At 42.9% G+C, this 22,902-nt stretch overlaps 1 protein-coding gene across 4 annotated transcripts in view; it reads right to left on the minus strand.

Moving 5' to 3' along the window:
* The window catches only part of TMEM65 (transmembrane protein 65), a 90,923-nt gene that overhangs the window by 21,810 nt on the left and 46,211 nt on the right, over nucleotides 1-22,902 (minus strand). The window contains exon 6 of one of the 4 annotated variants that reach the window (XR_003095187.1): nucleotides 8,334-8,554. The exons of 2 other annotated variants lie outside the window; for them this stretch is intronic. Coding sequence is in view for 1 of the 2 variants with exons in the window: in XM_025209901.1 (XP_025065686.1) it covers nucleotides 8,533-8,554 (22 nt within the window). In the remaining variant the exon portion in view is untranslated. Of the gene's footprint in view, nucleotides 1-7,735; nucleotides 8,555-22,902 lie in introns of those variants that run through there. One more of the 4 variants, XM_025209901.1, reaches the window with a different exon arrangement.

Genomic DNA, 22,902 nt, shown 5'->3' on the forward strand with positions numbered 1-22,902 from the left:
GGCAGGGGCGCAATCTAGCTGCTAGCTGCAGCCTGCAGTCGGTTTCCCCCAAAAATGGTCCCTCTTCCCTGGGAGGCTGCAAAGTTTTCAGAATGGGAGGAGAGAGCTCATTCTAGGGGTTCCCCAACCAGTGCTGGAGGGTGGAGGGGTGAAATGGAGCCCCCTTACCTCAGGGGTGCTCCAATACACCTGCGCCATCTTCCAACGGGGGCTGAAAGATCACCAGACAGAACTCCCTCTGCTCCCCACTCCCATTCTGAAAACAGCTCAAGGTTGGGAGACAATGCAGACAGAGGTAGTTACAGAAGATGTTCTGTCTTGAAATCTCTAGATCTGACCCCTAGTGCAAAGAGGGTTCAGATTTTCACCCAAATGACCGTTTTTGAAGCTGTCTGCAGCCTTGCACTTGTGTTTGGTCACAGCTATAGACCACTTTTGGTGACCAGATTGGGTGAAAATTGTCACTTCTGTGTGCACCCTTAATTAGGGGAGCTAGCCAGAAACTTTCACGGCAAAAATTCCAACACTTAAAAAACAAAAACAAAAAAAACACCCCACAAAACCAAAACTCAGAACAAAATTCTGAACTTTTAAAACTAGCTGTGAAACAGTCTGGGTGATTGTTTCAATAGTATCAAAATGTTTCAAGTGTTTTGTTTGTTATTTCAATTCATTTAGTTTTGAGTTTGATATTATAGTATATACTAAACTGAAATTGTTGAACAATGATTTATTTTATTTTTCCCCATAGAAATCACATTCCCATCCATGTTTCAACGTTATTAAATTACACTTTTATTGAAAACCATCTAAGATTTGGGCCACCTCTACTGAACCTTTATTGATGGCTACAATTTCTGTAAAGTAACTAATACACTAAATAAATAAAACCAAAGTGAATGCAACTATTCAGCCAGGACTATAGTCACCTGTATGTAAATGGATGCTTTGCAGTGTTCAAAAATGCAGCTAGATCGGGGTGGGCAATTATTTTGACTGGCAGGTCACTTAACAAGTTTTTGTGAGCTGTCAAGGGCTGCAAATAAAATCTTTCAGATTTTAACAATTTATAGATAAGAAAAAAATCATACACTAAAAAAAAAAAAAAAATCTATAACATTTTATTTCAAACAACAAATTTTGTCCTGATATGTTTTTTGGGTTTTTTTTGAGTAGTGTATAGAGAAGCAAGTGATTGCATAGTAGCTCAAAATAGCTCATATATTGGGGGGATGAGGTGTGTGTGGGGAGGTGCCCACACGCTAGGTCCCAGGAGCCAGTTGGAGGTGGGGAGAGGGGGGAAAGGTGGCAGAGGGTGCATGCAGCAGACCCTGCAGTGCTCCCACCTGGGGCACCCTGCGTCACACTCCCACCAGCAGCCTTCGCCCCAGTTAGTATGTACAGCTTCCCAGCGGGGCTGCTCCTGCTGGTGCTGCAGCCATCTGGGTACTGCTCAGCTCCCCCCCAACTCCAGCCATTCCTCCTCCTTACCCTGCTGCGCCCCTCCAAGCAGCAGGTAGCACAGGGAAACTGGCACAATGAGCAGCCACCTGCAGGTGGCTGAGTGGGTGGAAAGTGGCCAAGAGTTGGAGCTGGAGCTGGAGCCCTGTGTGCTGGGGCAGGAGCCTCCTGGCTGCAGCTTTCCCTCTGCCCGGCTGGGCATGTGGTGCCCAGGCACGTGTCCCCACAGCTGCCTCCGCCACTTCCCACTGCTAGTTGCTGTCCAGAGTGGCACAGCAGGAGCAGGAGGAGCCACTGGAGGTAGGGGGAGCCAAGCAGTACCCAGGCAGCTGAAGTCACACCGGGAGCAGCCCTACTGGGAAGCTGTGCGTGCTGGCCAAGGCTAGGGCCATTGGAGGGAACAGGCGAGACGAGGCGCCATGCAGAGTGCTGCAGGGGTAACCAAGAGCTGGATCCAATCAATTGGTGGGCACGTGCCTGCAGGCAGGATCCAGTCAGTTGGCACGCTGTACTTTGCCCGGCCCTGAGCTAGATCATGCGAGTGGAACTGACCCATCATTTGCAGAAATACGCTAACAAGACTCCCCACATATTAGCTGCAAGAGCATTGCAAAGGCTGCTAGGCATGTCTCCAGAGGCTGGCTGCTAAGCAGCTAGGAGGTGAGTAGCATTGTAATCTATGTAAGCCTGTCTAGTTAAACCCAGGAGACTGCCTTCTCTTGCGATATGAATGTGCATCTAAATGAGTCAAGTATTACTAACTACTGAAGCTGTGTCTCCATTTACTATTTATCTATTCAAATGTATACAAACACACAAAATAGAACAAGGCCTGAACAAAGGGTTCAACACATCCCTGCTCCAAGTTACAGAAATGAATGCAATGCCCCTGAGCACAAAGACTAAAACTGCCTAGCCCCAAATCTGTATTTCCTGTTCAAACTATTAACTATAAGTGGACAAAGTTGCAGCATGACTTAAAGGCCATTAGGATCTGGGCACGCACGCTCCTATAAAATACCAGACACCTGATGCTCCACAGCACTCACCCAAGCATTGTGGGACTTGAACTCCTTTGCTTTTCCATTGAGTTTTGGGTTCAAATTCTTAAATGCATGGTGGTTGCTAGCTCCCGTTCAGGCTTCCCAGTAACTTGGAGATTCTGAAGCTCAGAGATGCCAAGCAAACCGCATGTAAGTACTGTACCACACATGGCAAATTTCTTCTCCCCTCTTTTTCTCCCTCATATGAGGTCTGGCATCATCTATGCTGCCATCCCTTGGGGCAAGTAAGCTGTGACAGCCAACTTCCCCAATAATCTCTCAGGGCATCTGACTAGTTTGGCTGTTCCCACATCTGACACCCTCAGAAAGTCCAGCAACAATGGTCCTAGCTGCCGTTCCACTGAGCCTTAGCATCCTCCGAGGTCTGAGATGCTGCAGACAGCACAACAGCTATGTTCGTAAACAGGAAATCCCCCGAGTGTAGCAAGGGCAGCAGCAAGAAAACAAGACTCTCCACGGGTTGGTTGGCTGATAGTTGGAACTGCTTCTTGTTAAAAAGAAGTCCAAACGCTTCCTCCAGAGGCCTCTCGGGAAGACCTAACCCTCTGAGCCACGGGGATTAAAGGAGACTACTGGAGACCAGAATTAATGGGTGCATCCACAGATGCACCTGACTGTGAAGCTGCTATTGGGAAGTCATTTAGTACTTGCTTTATCAAATACTAAATGACTGCATACTAACTGCTACTACTGCTCAGTCCAGGCAGCACACAGGTCATTTCTGATCCTACTGCACTGCAATGCCGGTGTCAGGGTTTGTGCCTGCTGATGCTACGTTGCCATAGCAACAAGCTACAATCGCCATAGCTCATCACTATGGTGATGTAGCATCTCGTGTAGTCATGCCCTGTTACCATATTTGCCTATCACTTTGGGGTGCGCTCATTTATTAGGAGTACACTTCTGGGGTCTTTGTAATTTTATCAACGTACTGCTTGCGTTACTTGCGTTTCTATACGAAGCTGTATCTCTCCCTTCTGCAAGTCCTCACCCCCAATGGAGCTACCTTGCAGGACTCACTTTTAATGGGGCTGGGTTTTTCCAGCCAACAAATTGTCAAATACACACACACACACACACACACACACACACACACACTAGCATGACATGCCTGCCCAGCCAGGTTGATCAGCATGCACAGGCTGACACCCTTATATGCCAGGAATCAGTTCATTAAGGTAACAATAAATTGCAGTCAGACACAAGCACACAGGTGACCAGAATACCTCTGTAAATCAGGAGGGTCCCAAGCTGTAACTGACAGGGAAAATCTTGTTATATAAAAAGTTTCAATTTAAATGAATTAACTTTTTCAGTGACAAGGGATTATCTGGTTTGGAGCATCTCAAGAAACTGATTAACAACCAGGAAAAACAAAGTTTTAAGGAGTAACTAGACATGTAGGAGCCAGCTTGAAATTATTATGAATACAGAAGATATACTGGAAGGGATAGCACATTGTTTCTTCTCAGGTGGCCTAGCTATGCTTGCATTGTGAAATAATTGCCCTCCCCTGCTTGAATCATTAAGTTTGTGGGTTGTTTTTTGCTTTTTAAATCATTCCTAATACGGAAGGACAGAGGTACACAGCAGTTTAATAGACTTAGAGTGGTGTGCAGGGGCCCACAAGTTTTGAGAACTACTGCTGTAAGGGAATGAAAAGCAGCTGCATTAAGAAAAATAAAATAAAAGAATCAATGTTCATTTGATAATATATAGCAACCTACTTTTCCCCATGGAAATATTTAGCTTTGAAGCCTCACTGTGCAGGATATGCATGTTTCTTATCTAATAATTACATTAAGCTGGTGACATGCAGAAGGTTTTATTAAAAGAAAAGCCACACCACACTATCTCCTCCTTTTAGTTTTCTGACCCATGATAATATATGTATTTAGAAGAAAATTCCATTCTCCAACTGCCCTCCCACAGCCCACGCACAGATTAATTACATGTGCAGGGTGCTTGGAACACACGGCATAATACACATTAATAATATTGTTTAAGTTCCTGTTGGTAGCATCTTTTTGGCCTACATTAGAAAGAGTTCTCTCTTTATTCTCTTCCTATGGCAACTGCAGATTCCATCCCCTTCTGAGCTACATTTTAAGGTATAATTTAATATTTTGCTTGTTCACAGATAGTTAAAATAAACTTAATTCCCTCTATACTCCTCCCAGCTAACTAAATATGTCCACTTCTGCAGTTGCTAATCCCAGTTCAAAGATTAGATCAGAAAGAAACCCACAATCTGCCAGTTATTTTTATTTGAGTGCCTGATAGTCTCTACAATGCAATTTTTTTAATTGACTTGTTGCAGAATGAGAAGGGACTAAAGGGCAGGACTTCTTCTCCCTGTCACATTCAGAGGACTCAATTAGATGCATTTGGCATGAAGGAACAGGGTGACCCTCCAGCAAGCCTCCCAAGAGCTATGGTCATGCTGTGCTTCACACGTGAGCTCGCAGCAGCTCATTCCACAGCGATCAGGTTTCTGGCAGGCAAACCTTGCAGCTGTTATAACCATGCCTACCCATACAGTGAGGCGAACTAAAAGGTAAACACCAACTAGGAAAAAGATAAAACAAGCAGCAAATCAGAGGCATATTGTAGTAGTAATAGATATCCCTGTCCTCTCTACTGTACAAAATGAAGTATCAAGGTTTATTGAAGCAACCTTAATGAGAAGCACAAGCTTTTCCTCCACCAAGTACCTGCAACTTGTGATAGGTCACACAGACTAAGCCAGCCCAACTATAGTGTGCACATGATATGCTATTTTCAGAGGGTCTTAAATATTTTCACTACTAGAGCATTCAAAGGTTCTTCTCCTTCAGGAGGGTTATTACCAGACTAAATTTCTAATCATCAGACCTACCAGGTGTAGATTTTTCAGACAATTTGCAACATAACACTACCCTCTTGAAAACAAATGGGTTCGTTGAGCAAAAATACTCAGATCTGGCCTAAAGTTTTCAGTCTGAGAAGTGGGAACTTTACATCTTCCATAAACAAATGAAAGCAGAAGGTTATAATGGAAACCCATGGATATTATTAGCTGTAACTATCAACTACGCTCCAGTTATAACTATTCATGTTTATTATTCATAAAACACACTGGTCAAGCAAGTCTGCATCTGAACTCCACCAGCAAAAAGTCACAGCAGATCAGATCTTCAAAGTAATGAAGGACATAAAAATGCAGATCACTACCTGATGAGGTTCCAAAAGTGATTAAGCATATTGGGCCTAACAGCTGCATGGAAACCAGAGAACTTGTGAAAGCCCTACTGACCACCAGTGTGCATCTTTAGACCACTTAATGCCTTTCATTTAGCACAAATAATAAACGCCCATACTTTAGAACCAGGTGTTCTAGGTTCATTTTCCACTGACTGTCCAACAAAGGGGCTAATTACATGTGAACAGCACCAATAGCATGCTAGACACTTTAAGACCAAGAAGGTAGCCACTACCTCAAAGATCTTGCCACCTAGGCAGACACTCTCATACATGAGACTCTTTCCTCTTGAACCTTGAAACGGGTAGCAGTCAGGGATTTTATCACCTTATGAAAAATCACTAAGAACTTGCCCTAGAAAGCTTGTACTGCCTTACTCCTAGCAGTGGAGCTAAAGTGGATGCATCTGTACAGTGGTTGTATCAGTTTATCTTGGCTCTATAAAAGAAGGAAAATAAGCTACACTGGTATAAGCCACTGCATAGCAACGTAAGCAGCAGAAACCCTAGTGTGGATGCAATTAAAAGCAACCTTCCTCCATGTCAGAGGTTGACACTCTCTCAGGCAGACACAGGAGCCAGGTTTCCTCGAAAAACCAATGCGTTCTTAGTTCCAGTCCTTTTATTATCCATACTGAAAGCTTCTCACCACAGCAAGCACAAGTACAGGCACGCAAAAATCAGACCTCTGGTCTTCCTTCAGACCTGGAGGAACAACACAGTTCCTGTGCTTCTCCCCAAGCACTCATCTCCCCGCCCCTACCCAGCTTCCCTTCCTGGGCACTTTAAACTTGCACTGAAACCAGCCCATCACCTCTGTCAACTCAGCCAAGCACATAGGCAATTATCCCCTCAACCGCCCGCAGCTGGGTTCCAGCCCCTGAGCCCTGTACTTCATTAAACTCCTCTATTAATTTTACCTTAATGGAAACCCTGTTGTAGACCAGACCTTAGTGAATGGTCTCAATTTGAGATTGTGGGACTCTTCAAGAGAAAAATAGAAGACATAAAGGCATTGGGTTTCGTATCAATAGAGGACAGAGTAGGAGAAAACCAGAATGTCCTCTATGATGGCCACCCTATCGGTGGGTGGGGGCAGGAGCAGTGTGGGCTGCCCCAGGTAGGAATAGGTGGGGCTTGGCCCCATGCAATGCACCATGGGGGCAGTCACAGGTCAGGGGGAGGAGGGTGGACCGCACTGCACCGCCCAGGCAAGTTGTTGCTGCATGCACCCCCTTCCCCTCCTCCTTTCCCCGACTCCTGGGACCTAGCCCATAGGCAACCCCCAAAATGCATACGCACACCTACCCTCTCACAGCTACCCCACACACATCCAGCCCCCCAAGCGCCATAGACAAGAGTAAGACTTTATTTGGAGCTATTATGCAATCACCTCTAAATATGCTACTCAAAAACACAGAAATCAGGACAAAAAATTATTTTTGAAAGAAAATTAAAATGTTATAGTAAACGTTTAATTCTTAGTATATGATTTGTTTTATTACCTATTTGTTAAAATGATATGTTCTGAAAGATTTTATGTAGGCAGCCCTTGACAGCTCACCAAAACTTAAGTAGTCCTCCAGCTGAAATAATTACCCACCCCTGGCCCACAGGCAGGCAACAAAGATGATAAAGGGCTTGGAAAGCAAGTCATATGAGGAGAGGCTGAAGGAGCTAGGCATGTTATCGTTCAGCTTGCAGAAAAGACACTTAAGAGGGGACATGATAGTAGTCTTCAAATATGTAAAGTGCTGCCGCAAAGAAGGAAAGCACCTTTCTCTCTTGCTGCAGAGAGGAGGATGCGGGACAACGGTTTGAAGTTGCAGTTAAGTAAATTTAGATTAGTTATCCAGAAAAACGTCTTCAATGTTACATTAGTGAGGCAGTGGAATAGACTGGTTAGGGAAGCTATAGACTGTCCATCACTGGAGGTGTTCAAGAGGAGGTTGGACAGCCACTGGTCAGGGATAATCTAGGGATAGCTACACCTTTAAAATGACATTTGCTAGAAGCCAATGCATTGAACATGGCACAAGGTACATTGCATCTGCATCTTGAAGAAAATATGGTGTGTGGATCAGATTTATTCCTGTTTTATTCAGATATAAAAAAGGAACACCCATCTATAGCATCAGTCACACAAAACAATCTTCATCAGAAAAATGGCCCAGCAACATAATAAAAGTCAAGAAAAAGCCTGATCTAAGGAGCCAGTAAGACAAAATATACCTTGAATCCTCAATAATCCAGTAGCTCCACAGCCCCAGCAGCTGGAGTTCCCGGGCCTCCACTCCCCCATCTCTGTTCCATTAAAGGCCATATGCTCTTGGAAGATTATAATACAGTTTGCTAACCTGAGAGGATCAGATATTTCTTTTCTTTTTTTTTTTTTTATTCCTTCACTCAGCTCGCCATTACATTCCTTTTCTTAGGCCTATCATTTTTCGCCTCCTATTTTCTGTGCCTGTTATTATTCTGGCCTTTCCCTGTGCGTTTCTTTGCCACTTCTTTTCATCCCATTCCCAGTTTATTTTATCCTACATCCAACTTTTCCCTCGCACCCACCTCTTTGGTCCCACTTTTGTTGTTTGCACTGCAGTCAGTCTCTCTGCATTAGGCAGTGTATAAGCCTTGGAGACATCCCCCGTCCAATCACAGTCACACCTAGTTTCAGCCGTTCCCTTTTAGTTCTCCTCCTTTTTCTGCCTGGTCCACCTCTGGCTCCATTATTCCTTCCATCCTTCTGCATCTTTGCTTTTCCTAGTCACATTTTCTTCCAACCCATCCTATTGGCACAATATATAAAGAAAAAGGAAATGGTTAGTCCTTCAAGCACCGCTTGATTGGTCCTTCAACCTAGAAATGCTCTCTGCTGAGGTATTAAGAGAACATGTCAGGGCCAACAGCCCTTTTATGTAGCACTGGCATTAACTCCTGCAAGGTTTTAGGCCTCCTTCCCATGGCACAGGCAGGACTTCCCTCAGCATAGGCAGGACTCAATACGCTTTGTCAGGAACTTGCAAGTTCAAGGCATGCATCTGCTCTTCTGTTCTCCCACAAGGGACTGGAGGCCAGAACAGCAATTTAGCAAGGGATTCCCAGTGCAGCTTCAGCCAACTGGTAACTGAAAGAGGCTGTACATGTGTACAAGTTAATAAAGACAGGGGGTGGGCACCACTCGGGTTTTGCAAAGTCAAAGAGTCTTCTCTCTGACTTTCTTAGGAAAACAATTTGACAAGCTATGCATCTCAGCTCACAGATTAAGTGAGCACTGGAATGGTTTGTACAAGAGATGCAAGCTGGAAACTGAAGTTGCACCAGCACATTTATTCACATTGCTCTTAGCCCATGTCCATACAAGTCCTGGCATAATAGGACCTTGATGGTGGTTGGTGTCCTAGGAGCTACCATGATGAAAATCAACAACGCCATGGTGTGGCGGTACAGTTGCTGTCCACCACCTTCTTCCATAGAAGTTGCAAGACAGTTAGGACCGGTCCCTTTTTTTCTTAAATGTGAAATTCCAAGTTAAACATCCCAAACTTGCTGGTGAGTTGCATGAAACCTATCTGCACTGTAGAGAACATGGGGGTACTGTCTATGCCTGCTGCATATTTAATAAATCCTACAAACCTTGAACAGAAGCATCCGTTTCAAGAAGCAAGAGTGTAACAGTCTAATTGAAAAGTCCTTAAAACCTCTGGCCTTCTTGTCAAGCCAAATACTAGCTACATCTGTGGGGTTTTGTAATGTGCAAAGCCAGAGAAGCAATTATTGGTCCAAGACCCCCTGCCCCCAACTAATTAAATTTAGCTCTCAGCAGAGTTCTCACTTAATGAGTTTTTGAAACTCTCACACTAAACTTGTTTAAAACAAATGTCAAAAGAGAAAGATTTGCTCTGCCATTTATCAGTCTCCATCCCTGTCCAGTTCCCCAAACTGTAAAAGGAAAAGCAGAGTAAGTGACAGAAGCATAATGAGAAGGGAGAGCACCTTTTCTTAGTTACTTGATTCAAGATGTTCAGGCAGAACTATCTTGCAGATGATGCCCTACTTTCCTTTTAAGCAAAGAAAGCAGCAACTTTTATTCTGCTCCAGAAAAAAAAAGAAAGAGCTTTTCATCACTTGCCAACAAACGTGTATGTAGAAATTCTATGCTGCGGGTATAATAAGATGTCAGAAAATAACAAGGTTTACTCTAAAGACAAAAATAATACCCTAGCTTTTATCTAATAGTATCTAGTCTTTAATGTGAAAGGTTTATTATACTGGTTTGTTTTCTTGTGTTTGAGTAGCACAATCATGTACAAAATATTCCATAATTTCACAAGTGTATTCTTCACTTCACCAAAATTCACTGCAGTGAGATCAAGTCTTCTGAGACGATGCAGATGGCACATCAAGCTTGCAGGGCTACAGACTCTCCAGTGTTATAGACTCTGCAATGTTATTAAGTATGAAGCTAACAGCTTCTATAAACTGACAGTTAATTATTTGCCTCAACAAAAGTAAATGCAGTTGCTGTGTACCACATAGGATATATGATCACATCCCTTCAGAGGTGAATCTGGGAGGTGGGGAGGGGCACAAGGGTGCTCCCTGCCTTTGATTTCTACTTTACCCAAACTTTAACATCAACTGCTCAGGAAGGACAGCAGCATTTCTATGCAGGCAGCCCTGAGTGAGTCTAGTGACTTCATGGGTCATTATAATCCATCTAATTGCTGCTAATCTCGCTTCCCTCCACAGGTGTTCACAGCCCTCTCTCCTTTTTAATGGTTTTTATGTTCCATTAAATCAAACTATCCTTTCTTCTGCAATAATGCTCTCTCTCTTATTTCACAGCCCTGCAGACTGTTTATAGCTCTAACTAAACGCCTTAACTCAAGTGTGGTAATATTAACTCATGTACATTAACTCATGTGTGGAAATGACTGACAGCGAAATGTTGGATGCACTGTCAAGATGCTCAAGACTAGATTTTGTTTTGCAAGTCTGAATAAGAGACGCACATCTACCTATAATAACTACAGAAAGGTAATTTTTTTTTTTTTTTTTACTATTTTTGCCTAGCTCATGGTGTTTTGAAAACGTTATATATAATCAAGCAAATCAGTGCACATTCCTATAAAGTTATACTTATTCTTGCACTGATCTTAAAACTAAATAATATAGTTCTAGGGCCATACTATAATGGTAAAGTTTCTGGTTTTTCTTTAACTTAAGAAAAATGTGTTGTGTTATATATAGTGATACATCACTCCATCTGCACCCCCCTTGCAAATCCTGGATCTGCCCGTGCATCCCTTCATGATCCTGGAAAACTGATAGAAGGTTGGGGACAAAACAGTACATATTAAAATAAAACCAAAAAAACCCCAGTGGTATAATGGTAGACAACAAGTTTGCTCCTGAAAGCTAGAAGTCTTCCCAAATCCTGGCAGGCAGCTCCTGCACTGAATGAAGCACCCTCATGCCTTGTCAGTGTCTACAAGTGCATTGCTGCAGAGTTAAAAACTCCACCACAGGATAATACTTGTGTTTATAAGTACTAACCTACTTGTGGAGTTAATTTACTCCATCCTAATAGCACTGTACATGTAGAGTCCGAGACGTTTACTGCACAGCTAATTTAGGCAACTCCACAATAAACATCTTGTGCAGATGCACCTAGTTAGTCTTTAAGGTGCCACCCTGCCCTGGAGGTGGCCCTTAACACAGTCAAAGAGCAGGGCTTGTCTCACCCTTCTGAACCACATCAAGAATTTTTAGTCTCTCTGACAAAGCACTGCCGTCCTCATCTCACAGACCAGTATCAATGCCGAACACTGAAGTTCAGAAAACTAACCCCACACCTTGCACTTTGGTCTCAGAATACTAAAATTGTGTCTTACGTGTGTAAGACACAACTATAAAGTCGTTACGTGTGTCTGCACCCTCTCTCTCAACTACTGCCAACAGTATCAAGATAGAGAAGTAACACTGTAGTATGGACACAGAGATTATACACATTAGCAGTCATTAGTAGGCAATGAATTGGGGTGGGGGGGAAATGCTAGCTAACACCTGAGGACAAATCTGTAACAAATGTTCAGTCTTAAAAATCAGTAATGCTGAAAGATCCATGGGAGACAGCAAATTAAGCATGCTGGCATTGGGTGATGACACTCAAAAAGGCTTGTGCAATTTTTGGCTAAATATACCAGAATACTTGGAGGAAGAGAGACACATAGAAGTACTCTCTATGTATGGCTATCTTGAGGCCATCACTGAAGTATTGTGCTCAAATCTGGCCATGCTGCTAAGCCAACAAACTAAAGAAAGCACAAGAGAAAAACATCCAATATCAAGGGGTTGTGGGAATGAGCGTAAGAAAACATTAATAGGATGTCAAAGCGATGACAAAGGGTGCTCAGAGAGGGATATCTTACGGGCACATAAATATTTTCACTTTATAAATACTTATGATGGAAAGAAATTACCCGTACTTTCCCTATTTCACTGAGAACAAGGGAATGAAATAATAATCCCACAATCTTGAAAGTGAAATGCATCAAGCAGTAAAATATAGTCTGCAAAGGGAAGTTATAGGAGTATTCAACGTTACCAGACAAGATACTGTCAAAGACAGTTTAGGAATCATCACAAAGTAGCAGAACAAAATCCATAGGCATTTCTTCTCTTCTATTATATAGGAATTTAAAAAGCACTCTGGTGAGGACAAGAGTACACTGAAGAAAACCTCCTCATATCACCTTTGGTACAGTTCTCTTCAGTACACTTCAGCAACCTGGGATGAATAAATACGTAGTTTCAGGCTCTTGCATCTGCTCTGAGGGCACAGACACGCAGAATACTTACAGCGGTTTAGAAGCAGTTCAAACCTGAAGCAGACAGACATACAAGCCTGGAACTGTTCAAAGGTGTACTTGGAAAAAATCAAGTACTACTTTGAACTGGTCCAGCGTTGTGTGTGGACACCAACCCTTCTGTGACAAAGGTCTGGGTCATCCTTGAGGCATCCCACACTGCATCACACCTCACTCCTCCCTGCAACTACTGCAACAAGCCTATCTGGTCTGCAGTTAAAACTCAACCATTCCCCACCCCCTATTTTTCCCTCCTGTTGGCATTTTGTCAGACGCTCTGAGAGAATGGAAAGAGGGGAAGTGAAAACCCCCCTTCCACACGCCCCTTGGGACTCCTAACGCATGGGTGCAAGCACTCCTGCCACCCACTGTGAGGCATGGTAGGCAGGGTGTTCACTCCTGCACCCTGGTTTCAGAGGCACAGCACTTCACAGAGTTGTGAACTGGGTACCAATACATGACACTTCAGAACAGTTGTTACATGTGTCTGCACCCTAATATAATCCCAGAGATTTATCCCCATTTAAAAAAGACAATGATGACAGACAGAAAGAAAGGAAGAAGCAGTGCTTGGGATATTTCTTTTCTTTCTTTTTACAAAAAACTGTGCAGGACTGCTCTGATTATGTTGCAATAGTGCAACCAGATGCGCAGAATACAAGTTAGACTACTACCTGTAGCATCCCATTCCAAGGGTGAGGAGAAACTAATTTAATCTAGGTCCTCTGCTTAGAAGCGCAGAGGCATCCCGTTAGGTTACCAGCCCAGACCACTAATATACCCAAGGTTGCATAGGCTGGATACTTTGGGAGCGGACCGCTCCCAGCCCGCACGCTTGTAATAAAAAGGCCTTAATACTTATACAAACGAGGTTACATAAATTATTATATTTTGGTTATAACAATAAATAAAATTATACTGATTTTACCTTTACAAAAATTTAGGAGATACAAGTTTATTACCTCAAAATACATTTATACAGTCTCTGGAAATCTTATTTTCATCATTGATTATCATTATAAACTATTTCATTTTATATGCATCTTGCAAATGATGGTGCAGGTTTCCCTCGCTTTGTGCGGGTTCTGTATGTGGAAATTCACTCTTATGCGATCACCCTTTTTATACCAAAAATTTGTTATATGCGAGGTAAATTCACTCGTGTGTGATTAGTGTACTGGAAGCCTGCAGTCATCTGCTTTGTGCAGTGCACTGTGGGAGTGACACACACTGAAATATAGTCTCCTGTGTGGATCTGTGCTCCTTGCTTGTTGTCTGCAACACGTGTTTCTGTAGTTGCCATCCCCATTATGATAGTGCCCTGTGCTTGTGTGTACAGTCTGCTTTTGGTGAGGACCAAAATTGTCTCATAGAAGTGGTAGAAATGGGTCTAGGGGTCAGTACAATTGAGATCTTGGAACATATCCCTATTTGTTACGTTGTAAAACGGGTTCCCTTTGTGAGTATTTGAGTTATGTGCTGTTTTCCAGGAAAGCATGTACAGCATAAAGCAAGGGAAACATGTACAGCACAATCTCTGTTAACCGGTACTTCACCAACCAGAATACTGTATTAACTGGAGTTTTTGGCTGGCCGGCTAGACGCAAGGGGCAGGGGAAAGCTCACACACGGTGGCTGCTGCCACCACCCACCACCCTGCACTACCGCTGTTCCGAGTGTGTCCGCTGCCAACCCCCCCAGCTCCATGTTATTTGAAAACCCTGCCAGGTTATTTCAGATAACCGGTAGGCCTGTGCAATGCAGCAAGTATTCAATTTGGCTTCAGATCCAGCCAATTCAGAGGGCCAGTGATTTGGTGATTCGAATTCCCTCCTCATGGCTGCCCCAGCCCGGCCCAGCATCCTGGAACTTACAAAAACAAAAAACAAAAGAAAAGAAAAGGAAAAAAGGCCCTGCACTCCCCCGTTGCAGTAGCAGCAGTGATCAGGGCCTCTGGGGGATTGCCTCCCCCCACCTGGGGCCTGCACAGCAGCTGTTGCATTGCGCGGGTGCAGCACGGCTCAGCAGGGTGCCACGAGGCTCTGCACACTGTCCAGGAGCTGGCGCCACTCAGGCTGAGCACTGCTGGTCTCCGGGTGACTGCTGGAGATGCCCCAGCTCCAGGACAGTGCACAGCATCCTGCCAAACCTTGCTGCACCCACGTGATGCTTTTTTTTTTTTTTTTTTTTTTTTTTTTTTTTTTTTAAGTGCTGGGGCCAGGCAGGGCAGCCATAGTGGGGCTAGGGTACAGGAGTGGGTAGAGGCAGGTGGGAGGGCACTCAGGGGGACTGGGAGTGCCAGCAGGGGATGGAGCCGAACAAGGATCCCACCACCATGGTCCCCTCCCCTCTCCTCCAGCCCCTCTGCCCCTTACTTACTGGCACAGAGCCCAGGTCCGGCTCCCTGCGGTGGTGAGCAGGGACTGCCCAAATCTCCAAATCAATTCAGAAGCTCCCGGTTTGATTAGGACCCTTTTAATGGGTCTCTTGATTCGATTCGGATTCAGACATTCAGCCCCTGAATCAGGCCAAATCTCCTCCAAATTGAATCGGCTACCGTAGCTTCGCATAGCCCAGATTTCCAGAGTTTTTACATAATTGGCAATCCCCTTACCCCCTGGGATGCCAGATAACAGAGTTTACTATATATGAGTAACTATAATTTGTATAAAACAGGAGTTAGTAATCTGCCCACAGAGCCCTTTGATCTAGCCTGCAGATGTGAGGCTTTGATAGCAGTCACTCTTCCCCTGCTACTGGCCAGGTTGTAGTGCCCACCTATGACCAGACCTGGGTCATTCTAGCTTGCAATCTGAAAAGGCTGTCAACCACTGGTATATAATATTTTATAGTAATCTTTCATTCCAAATTGTAAAATACTAGAAAAGGATAGGTTGCATAGCTAGGAATCATTTGGTCAAACAGGAAACAACTTAAGGGTCTTTTCAAAGAGCAGGCTACATCCCCCATGTAAAAGTAGCAGCAAGAAAAAAGCCACAGCACAGCATCAGCCAGCAACTTGACAATATCATCAAGACCTCACTGGTCTGATGGAGCTTGCACAGACCAGAGTACAATACATGTCTATAATATAACACAGGAGTAATACTAACTGTAGTTTCAGTTTTAATTATCCCCACCAAAGGGCAATAGAATTAATTTGAATTTGAATTAATTAACTTGCCTCTCAGGATTGCTCGGTGGTTTATTTTAAATAACTGAGTCTAAGAGTTTCTATAATTGCATAGGACTTCAGTGAGAGTATCTACCTCTGCCCATTTGTAAACTTTTTTAATGAAAAAATTGAAATAGGGTTTGCCAATCCTTAAATGTCCTTTGCCCATCTATAATTTGCTTAAGTTAGATATCATGCACTGAAACAGGGATTGCTTCTGATATTCCTTGGTCTTATCTATCATAAAGAAAAGTTCCTCCTAGAGTGGACCCTGTCTTAAAAAGTATAATCTGTATTGAATACTCTGCAGACACATTCAATTTCTTCTGCATCCAAAGTAATTGCCTCCCACTTCTGTTCTACTTTGTTTACTATTTCTTTTCTTTAATAAAAAAAATAGTTAATAATTAATTTGCTTGCATTTATGTGTGGTGTCCCCTGAAGGCATAATAAAAACTGCAAGCAATTTAAATAGGGAATAACCACAATCCTGAATTAGTGTTAAGACACAGTTGAGATTTGGCTGCTCTATAGTTTCTTAATAACATTATTACTTGGCACTTAACCTGAACAGCCCTGAAACCCCATCCGTCCCATATCATAGCAAGGTCAACCTGATTGCATGCACCACTGTGCTAATTATAAGCATGTTAATAAATGCTTATTTATTGTCGTGCCATTTTGTTACATGACAACATATCACACAGATCAAGCAAGCCCTGCATTACAAAAATATTTCAAGACTGTTCGTCACAGAAAATGTCTTACAATGGAGAACCAGACCCAAGTTATTTTGCAACATTTGACACTTAAATTTTGTCACAGCTGGTGAAATTAAAACAAAGTTGCAATTTGCTGCCTACATATAATGTCACAGAGGACAATCATTGAAATAAAAAATAACTATTCGCTGCTGGAAAGTTTCATAAGAAGTCATTTGTTTGTGTGTCACCCCCTTGTTACTAAGCTATTGCACTTGCAATTAAAATGCTATGCTATTTTCAAGGAGGTAAACAATTTTTGATCCAGTAGAGGTGTATTTTGTTTCAAAACACACACAATTTCACATAAAATACATATTTTGTTTTATTCGTGCATAATTAACAGCTTTACTTACAAAGATAAATGAGACACAAGGACACAAGGTAGATCCAAAAGTGCACATAAGGCGTAGTTGGAGGTGAAACTAGTGATTACTCAGAGTTGCTAAAACATTTTTATGAATGCCTTTCCTTATTGGCCCCTGCCATAATGTTAATTCCCTCGCAGGATAACTTCCTCTACCAACCTGCATTAGCTCAAGTGAGTAGAGGGAGAAAATGAATGATTGCTGATCTCTTCTCCCTTCCCATACTCAAATCCCAACTGTCCCAGTACCATTCAAAAAAATATTGGGAACCTCTCCAAACGGCAGGTCCAACTACAAAATTCATTTCAGTCCACATGGTGCCCCTGTTCAGCAGAGTCTGAGGAAGTCCCCAGAGTACCTGTGTGAACCGTCTGTAAGCACCGACAGACGTCAGGATAGCCAGGACACAGCCATGCAGCTGCTGTAGTTCAGACGACCAAAGGAACACACCATGTGAAACCACATCATTCTGGGGAACTCAAAATGCAGCCTGCAAGCAAGAAGAAACTGTAAATATGTTAATACCAACCAGCAATAACCACAAGATCAGAGGCAGGGTGGGATTTCCAATACAGGGCCAACCAGGCAGCGGGCCCTCACTTGCTTCTTTCCTGTATCAATGGTCCTCTGCCTGAACCAACCAACTCAAGACCTTTTTGCATGGACCAGGACAACCCAACAGCTCCTCTTCAGAGGTGCCACACCATTGTTTGATTGCTGCAACCAGGCAGATACCTCCTGCCACGTTACCTCTTTCAGCGTTGCTGGCTTGTAGTTTCCTCACAAGAAGGGAGGGGGCTGGAGCCAGTCCTGCAGTCACACAAGGAGCTCCAACTACCCAGTGGACTTTAGCATAGCCAACTCGGATTGGCTGCCTGCCTCACCGCCCAGTCTTCATAGAGGAAAGTAGACTGGGCTCTACCCCTTTCCCTCAGGAACCCAACACTTCCTGAAGGAGAGGTGGAAAGGAGAAGCAGAAAGAGCCCCTCTACTCTACCGATTTCTCCCTTTCTGCGAGAAGAGAGAGTTCCTCAATCTCCCTGCAACCCCCAGCCCAGGAAAGAGGAGATCTGCTGCATCTTCCCCTCCAGACACAGGAAACGTGGGGGGATGAAGAACCCCCGGAGCAGTACAGTTGAAGCCAAGAGCTAGAGCAAATGAGGAATGGGGCTAATTAGGAGATGGGAGTAAAATTAGTTGCTGGGCAGAGAAGGGCAATTATGGGACTGAATATCTAAATGCCAAAAAACAAACACCTTTTTAATAACTTTGGGCAACATTGCTTTTCTCTCTCAACCCCCTTCACGCCCCCCACCCCATGCCCACCAGGGATGGGCAGAGGAGTTTAAGTCATCACACACTATTTTTAGATCAAGGATTTGGAGAGCTAATGATCTGGGGACAGGATAGCTCATAAGTTTTGGTCTCTCCAACCAGCAACTGAATTTGTACATATATAGTCTTAGAGTCATTCTTGTGAATGACAAAGATGCTTACAGCAGAACAACATTTCCACACAACTTATTTCTTTCCTACCACATTAACGCTTCCATGTGTCTAGAGCCTCCCCAATTGTGTACTTTGATTGGTGGAAGTGCTCAAATATTGACCCAGATACCCAGGAAGCCGTCACAATTACTTTAACCTGGACTAGTGGTTTATAGTGGTATAAAAACAAAAAGATAAATGCCTGCTTTAAAGGAGTTATTATACAAGCTACCTGATTTCTTTTTATTGACAAAGCAGTCTTTAGTTCGACAATTATATTCTAAGAGCCTAGTTCATCATTCCATTACACCTGTGAAAAACCGGACTGATTTCTCCAACATCAGGTAGATACATTGATATGACTTTGCAGTAATGACTACCGCTGTAGGTCAGGGCCTATACAGTATATTTGTTTTCTATTCTTCTTTATGGCAACAGATAAACCTACACATAGAGTTTGCATAATGATAATAGAGCCTTCTTCCTTGGTGCAATTCAGTTATGAGACTGGTTCAGTGTGGTCCGTCTCCTCTGTATATTTTAATCTTTATAAATGGCCATGTTATTTAAATTAGGCACTTCTTACTAATCCTGTCACTGTCTCATACAAACAAGTTCTTCCTCCCCTCACTGTAGCTGGCAGTCCTGGGTGGGGTCTGCCTTTAAGCCAACTTCCCCAGTGCACAAAAGCACAAGTACCAGACTGCAGCCATTATTGAGTGTAAATCTAAAAAAAGAAAAAAAACTAGGCATTACCACAAAGCTACTTCATACAATTGCTTTTGGTAGCCACCTCCATAGGTAAAAGCCCTTCTCATAACACCCCAACCTGCACTTCTCATCTACAAATGCAAAGAGGGCTGAGTGCTGGAGTCCACATTGCACAGCTGTGGGGAATGGATGCAGAGAAAGAAGTCATCCCTTAAACAGCCAGGAAGTATTCTATGTTAAAACTGTTCATGGACTAAAAGCTTAAATGAAATAGAAGTGTTTCTCTATCGAAATATTAAGGCTTGCCTTAGAGATTTAAAACCAAATCCTTTCTTTCTTTTGAAGTCTTGATTGGCATTGGATGTGGCCTTTGGTGAATCACCCAACCACCATAATCTGAAGATAAGCAGTATCAATACAGTATGTAATGTTTCCACTTCTCTGCTTTCTTATTCCAAGAACGATGAGGATAAGGAGTTATTTACCATCACATTTACTCAAATCTAAGAGAAGTTTCCCATCCCCCCCCCCCATTTAATGTAGGGGGAAGCCCCTTGTCTTGGTTTTGAGTACAAGTTGAAGGGCAAATGGCTGCTGAAGCTCCAACTCCAGCCCTAACCTAGGGTGAGAGTTGGTATCAGAGCCACAAGCACTTACCACTTATGCTCCAGCTCCAGCCTGTGGCATGGAGCACATGGTGGCTCCAGGCGCAGCCGACTCCTACCACACAGCAGCAGTTGTGGCAGTGTTCAGTTGGGCCTGGATCATACATGTGCTCCATATTCAAGGCTGGGGCCAGAAGGTAAGCAGCAGGGGTGGGGCACCACATTAGGGGCTGTAGCAGGGGCTGTAGGCACCACATTAGGAGTCAGGTGTCAGGCTACATGAATCCCCAACTATTGCCCCCATCCCCGCCACAGCGATGAGGGGTTGGGGTAAGAACCAAAATTAAGATGATCCTCCTATAATTAATTTTATACATGGGAAATTATAAATCTTCCATGTATAAAATCTAATTATTGGACAGTAATCTTAAATTCACAGTGATCTTGGAATCAGGTAAAACGCTGTAATAGCTTTGTCCTGCTGCAGTTTCCTTTGTGCATTTATTGCTGGGGTCTGGCAGCTCAAACACTGAGCTGTGGAACAGCATAGAAAAGCTTGATTGCTGGGTAGGGATCATAGCACTCTTGTGCTTTATCATCATTAGCTCCTAGCTCTACATGGCACCACAAGTCCCAGGGACCTTAGCTCCTCTTTCCAGCCTGTTGAAATAATAAAAGCTCCAGGGCAGAAAGGTGGGTACAGGGAGTTCACAAATAAATTTCAGCATAGAACGCTCTGTCCTCTTTGAGAGACTCCAGACATTCACATTTTGGGGGAATGGTAGAAGAAAAATTCTAGACAAAAAAAATGGACTGCAAGTATCACCTTGAAAACTGAATATTTAAGCAATATGCCAAACCCAACTAACAGCATGTAGAGAAAGTGCTAACAGCATCTACACTGCTGAAGTGCAGACCTACAATGGGGATCAGTCTAAAGCAAGTTACAGAAGCAGCTATGGACCGAGTGAAGTAAACTCTAGGAGTGCTGATTGTCTAGCTAAAGAATGACAAAGTCCATTCAAAGTGTTTGCATTATGAAGTGCATTGAAAGTGTTTATTATTAAGCTGTTCCTTGTACTTTTCCCATAAGCAACAAATAATGGTGGTTTTCCAAGGGAGAGCCAATGCCTGTTCAACTTACCCTTCTGAGAGAAGCCACAACACAGTCCTCCAGCTTCCTAGGGTGCTTTGCTCCTTCCCCTGTCCCCCTGCCCTGGAAGCAGCATGTCACTCTGGCAGGATCTACTCCTCTAGCCAAGCAGGGAGCAGAACACACTCCATTCACAATACCACATTATGCTGCAGGCAGACGGTCTGACTCTGAGCAGTCTGGATGAGCCAATCAAAGCTTCTCTGTGTACTGCTGCCATCTGTCACTATACAGACTGAGGGAGCCTAGAGAATACAGAGATGTGTGCACAGGGGCCCCCTGGCTACACAGCATCAGCACTCCAAGCTCATTGCTCTTCAAGGGCTCAGGCATCTCCAGGTAAGTTCTACCAAGACAACAAACCCAGGAAAATGCTCCTACGTAATTTAAATGCGCATATATACCCTACATCAGCCTGGCATCTGTTTTAAGTGTGAAGTTTGTCACCAGTTTTGAAACAAGAAATTGTGGCCCTCAAATGGGTAATTATCAGTTGTGGTGCTTTACAACACCTGAAAAACAGTGGCCATGCCCTCCTGCATAAGGTAACCACAGTCGCAACTGAGTATATTACAGCAGCAGAGATGGTCAAGGATAAAGAAATGGTAAGTTAAAAATAAATAAATAAAATAACCCTCTGGCAGACAAAATAAGTGGTCCCCTTGAACTTCCATTTAAAAAAAAAAAAAAGTATATCTTAAGTTCTTCACTAATCTTAGTAAAGTTCTCTCAAACCCAAAGATGGCTAAAAGGGTTTTTGAGACTTAAGGAAATGAACTTTTCCTGTGAGACCAGAAAACCTGATCTATTAAGACCTCCATGTGGAAAATGGTTGAATACTTAAGTCAAAAAATGTCTGCTCTATTGTTTTTAGATGTTTTTCTCTAGAATTCTTGTGCTTCAAATAAAATGCTCTCTTTTAAAGGTGTAAGTTGGTCACTTAGTTAATATAATTGCACCCCGAAAGGCAGAACTGCTGACATTGGGGAACAAAAAGAAAACTGCAACCAAAAGCCCAGTCAGAGGAGAGCGCCATGCCATTTCTCTAAAGAGTCGAAAAACAATGTACTTGAAAAGACCAAGAGCAGTCAGAGCTGCAGTTACCTGAGTAACCATAATTTTCAGTTCATCTGCATAAAACTTCCCCAAGTTTGTTTGTTGGTTTTAGTGTTTCACTACTTTTTGCATAGACAAGGACATTCCTAAACTGAACTCAAAACATATTTGTAACAGTAATAAAATACTATAAAACGAGAGCTAAATATTATCTGAGCAAGCAAATCCATACAAATGGATTAAGAGGGAAAAAAAAATATCAGTATAACTGCAGTTCAATCTAGCTACATGTCATGATCAAATTAAAATATATCATGTTTAACTACATATATTTGAGATTTTGTCTGGTTCAATGATAAACTGTAGTTTACCTTGTGGAAATTCCATATGGGAATTCAAGATGAGAAATAAGGAACTTGTACACAAGAGGGGAAATGAGAAATCTGACCAACTGCTAACTTTGTGCAATGGCAAAAATATCCTACAAGAACCATTATTTTAAAAAATGCATATAGGAAAAAAGTGGTTATATTGTAAATTTTATTGCAACACCTCAAAGTCGATTACTATTAATAATAACTCCTGTCATGTTGTAGAGCACAAAATGACACCTTACAAGTACACTGAAAATATATCCACAACATCAAGCAGTGACTTGGGATGGGGTTTGTCTTCCTTCGAAGAATCAGTATCAAATTTGTACCACTGGTCAATATCTAAGCTAGATCAGCTGTCCAATCTGGAAATAGAATTGCTATGTTATGAATTGCAAGTCTTCATACATCAAAGCTTCAAAAAATTTTGAAAAACGTTAAATTTTGGAAATTATACTTCTATGGTACAACGTCTTAGCTAGAAACACCTTGTTCATAATGTCATATTTGACACTACTCAGATCCTGGAGTTGCATGAAAGTCAAGAAAAGCAAGTACACTTTCTTGCTCCAGC

This window comes from Alligator sinensis, unplaced genomic scaffold (assembly GCF_000455745.1).
Source record: "Alligator sinensis unplaced genomic scaffold, ASM45574v1 scaffold681_1, whole genome shotgun sequence".
Lineage (NCBI taxonomy): Eukaryota > Metazoa > Chordata > Crocodylia > Alligatoridae > Alligator > Alligator sinensis.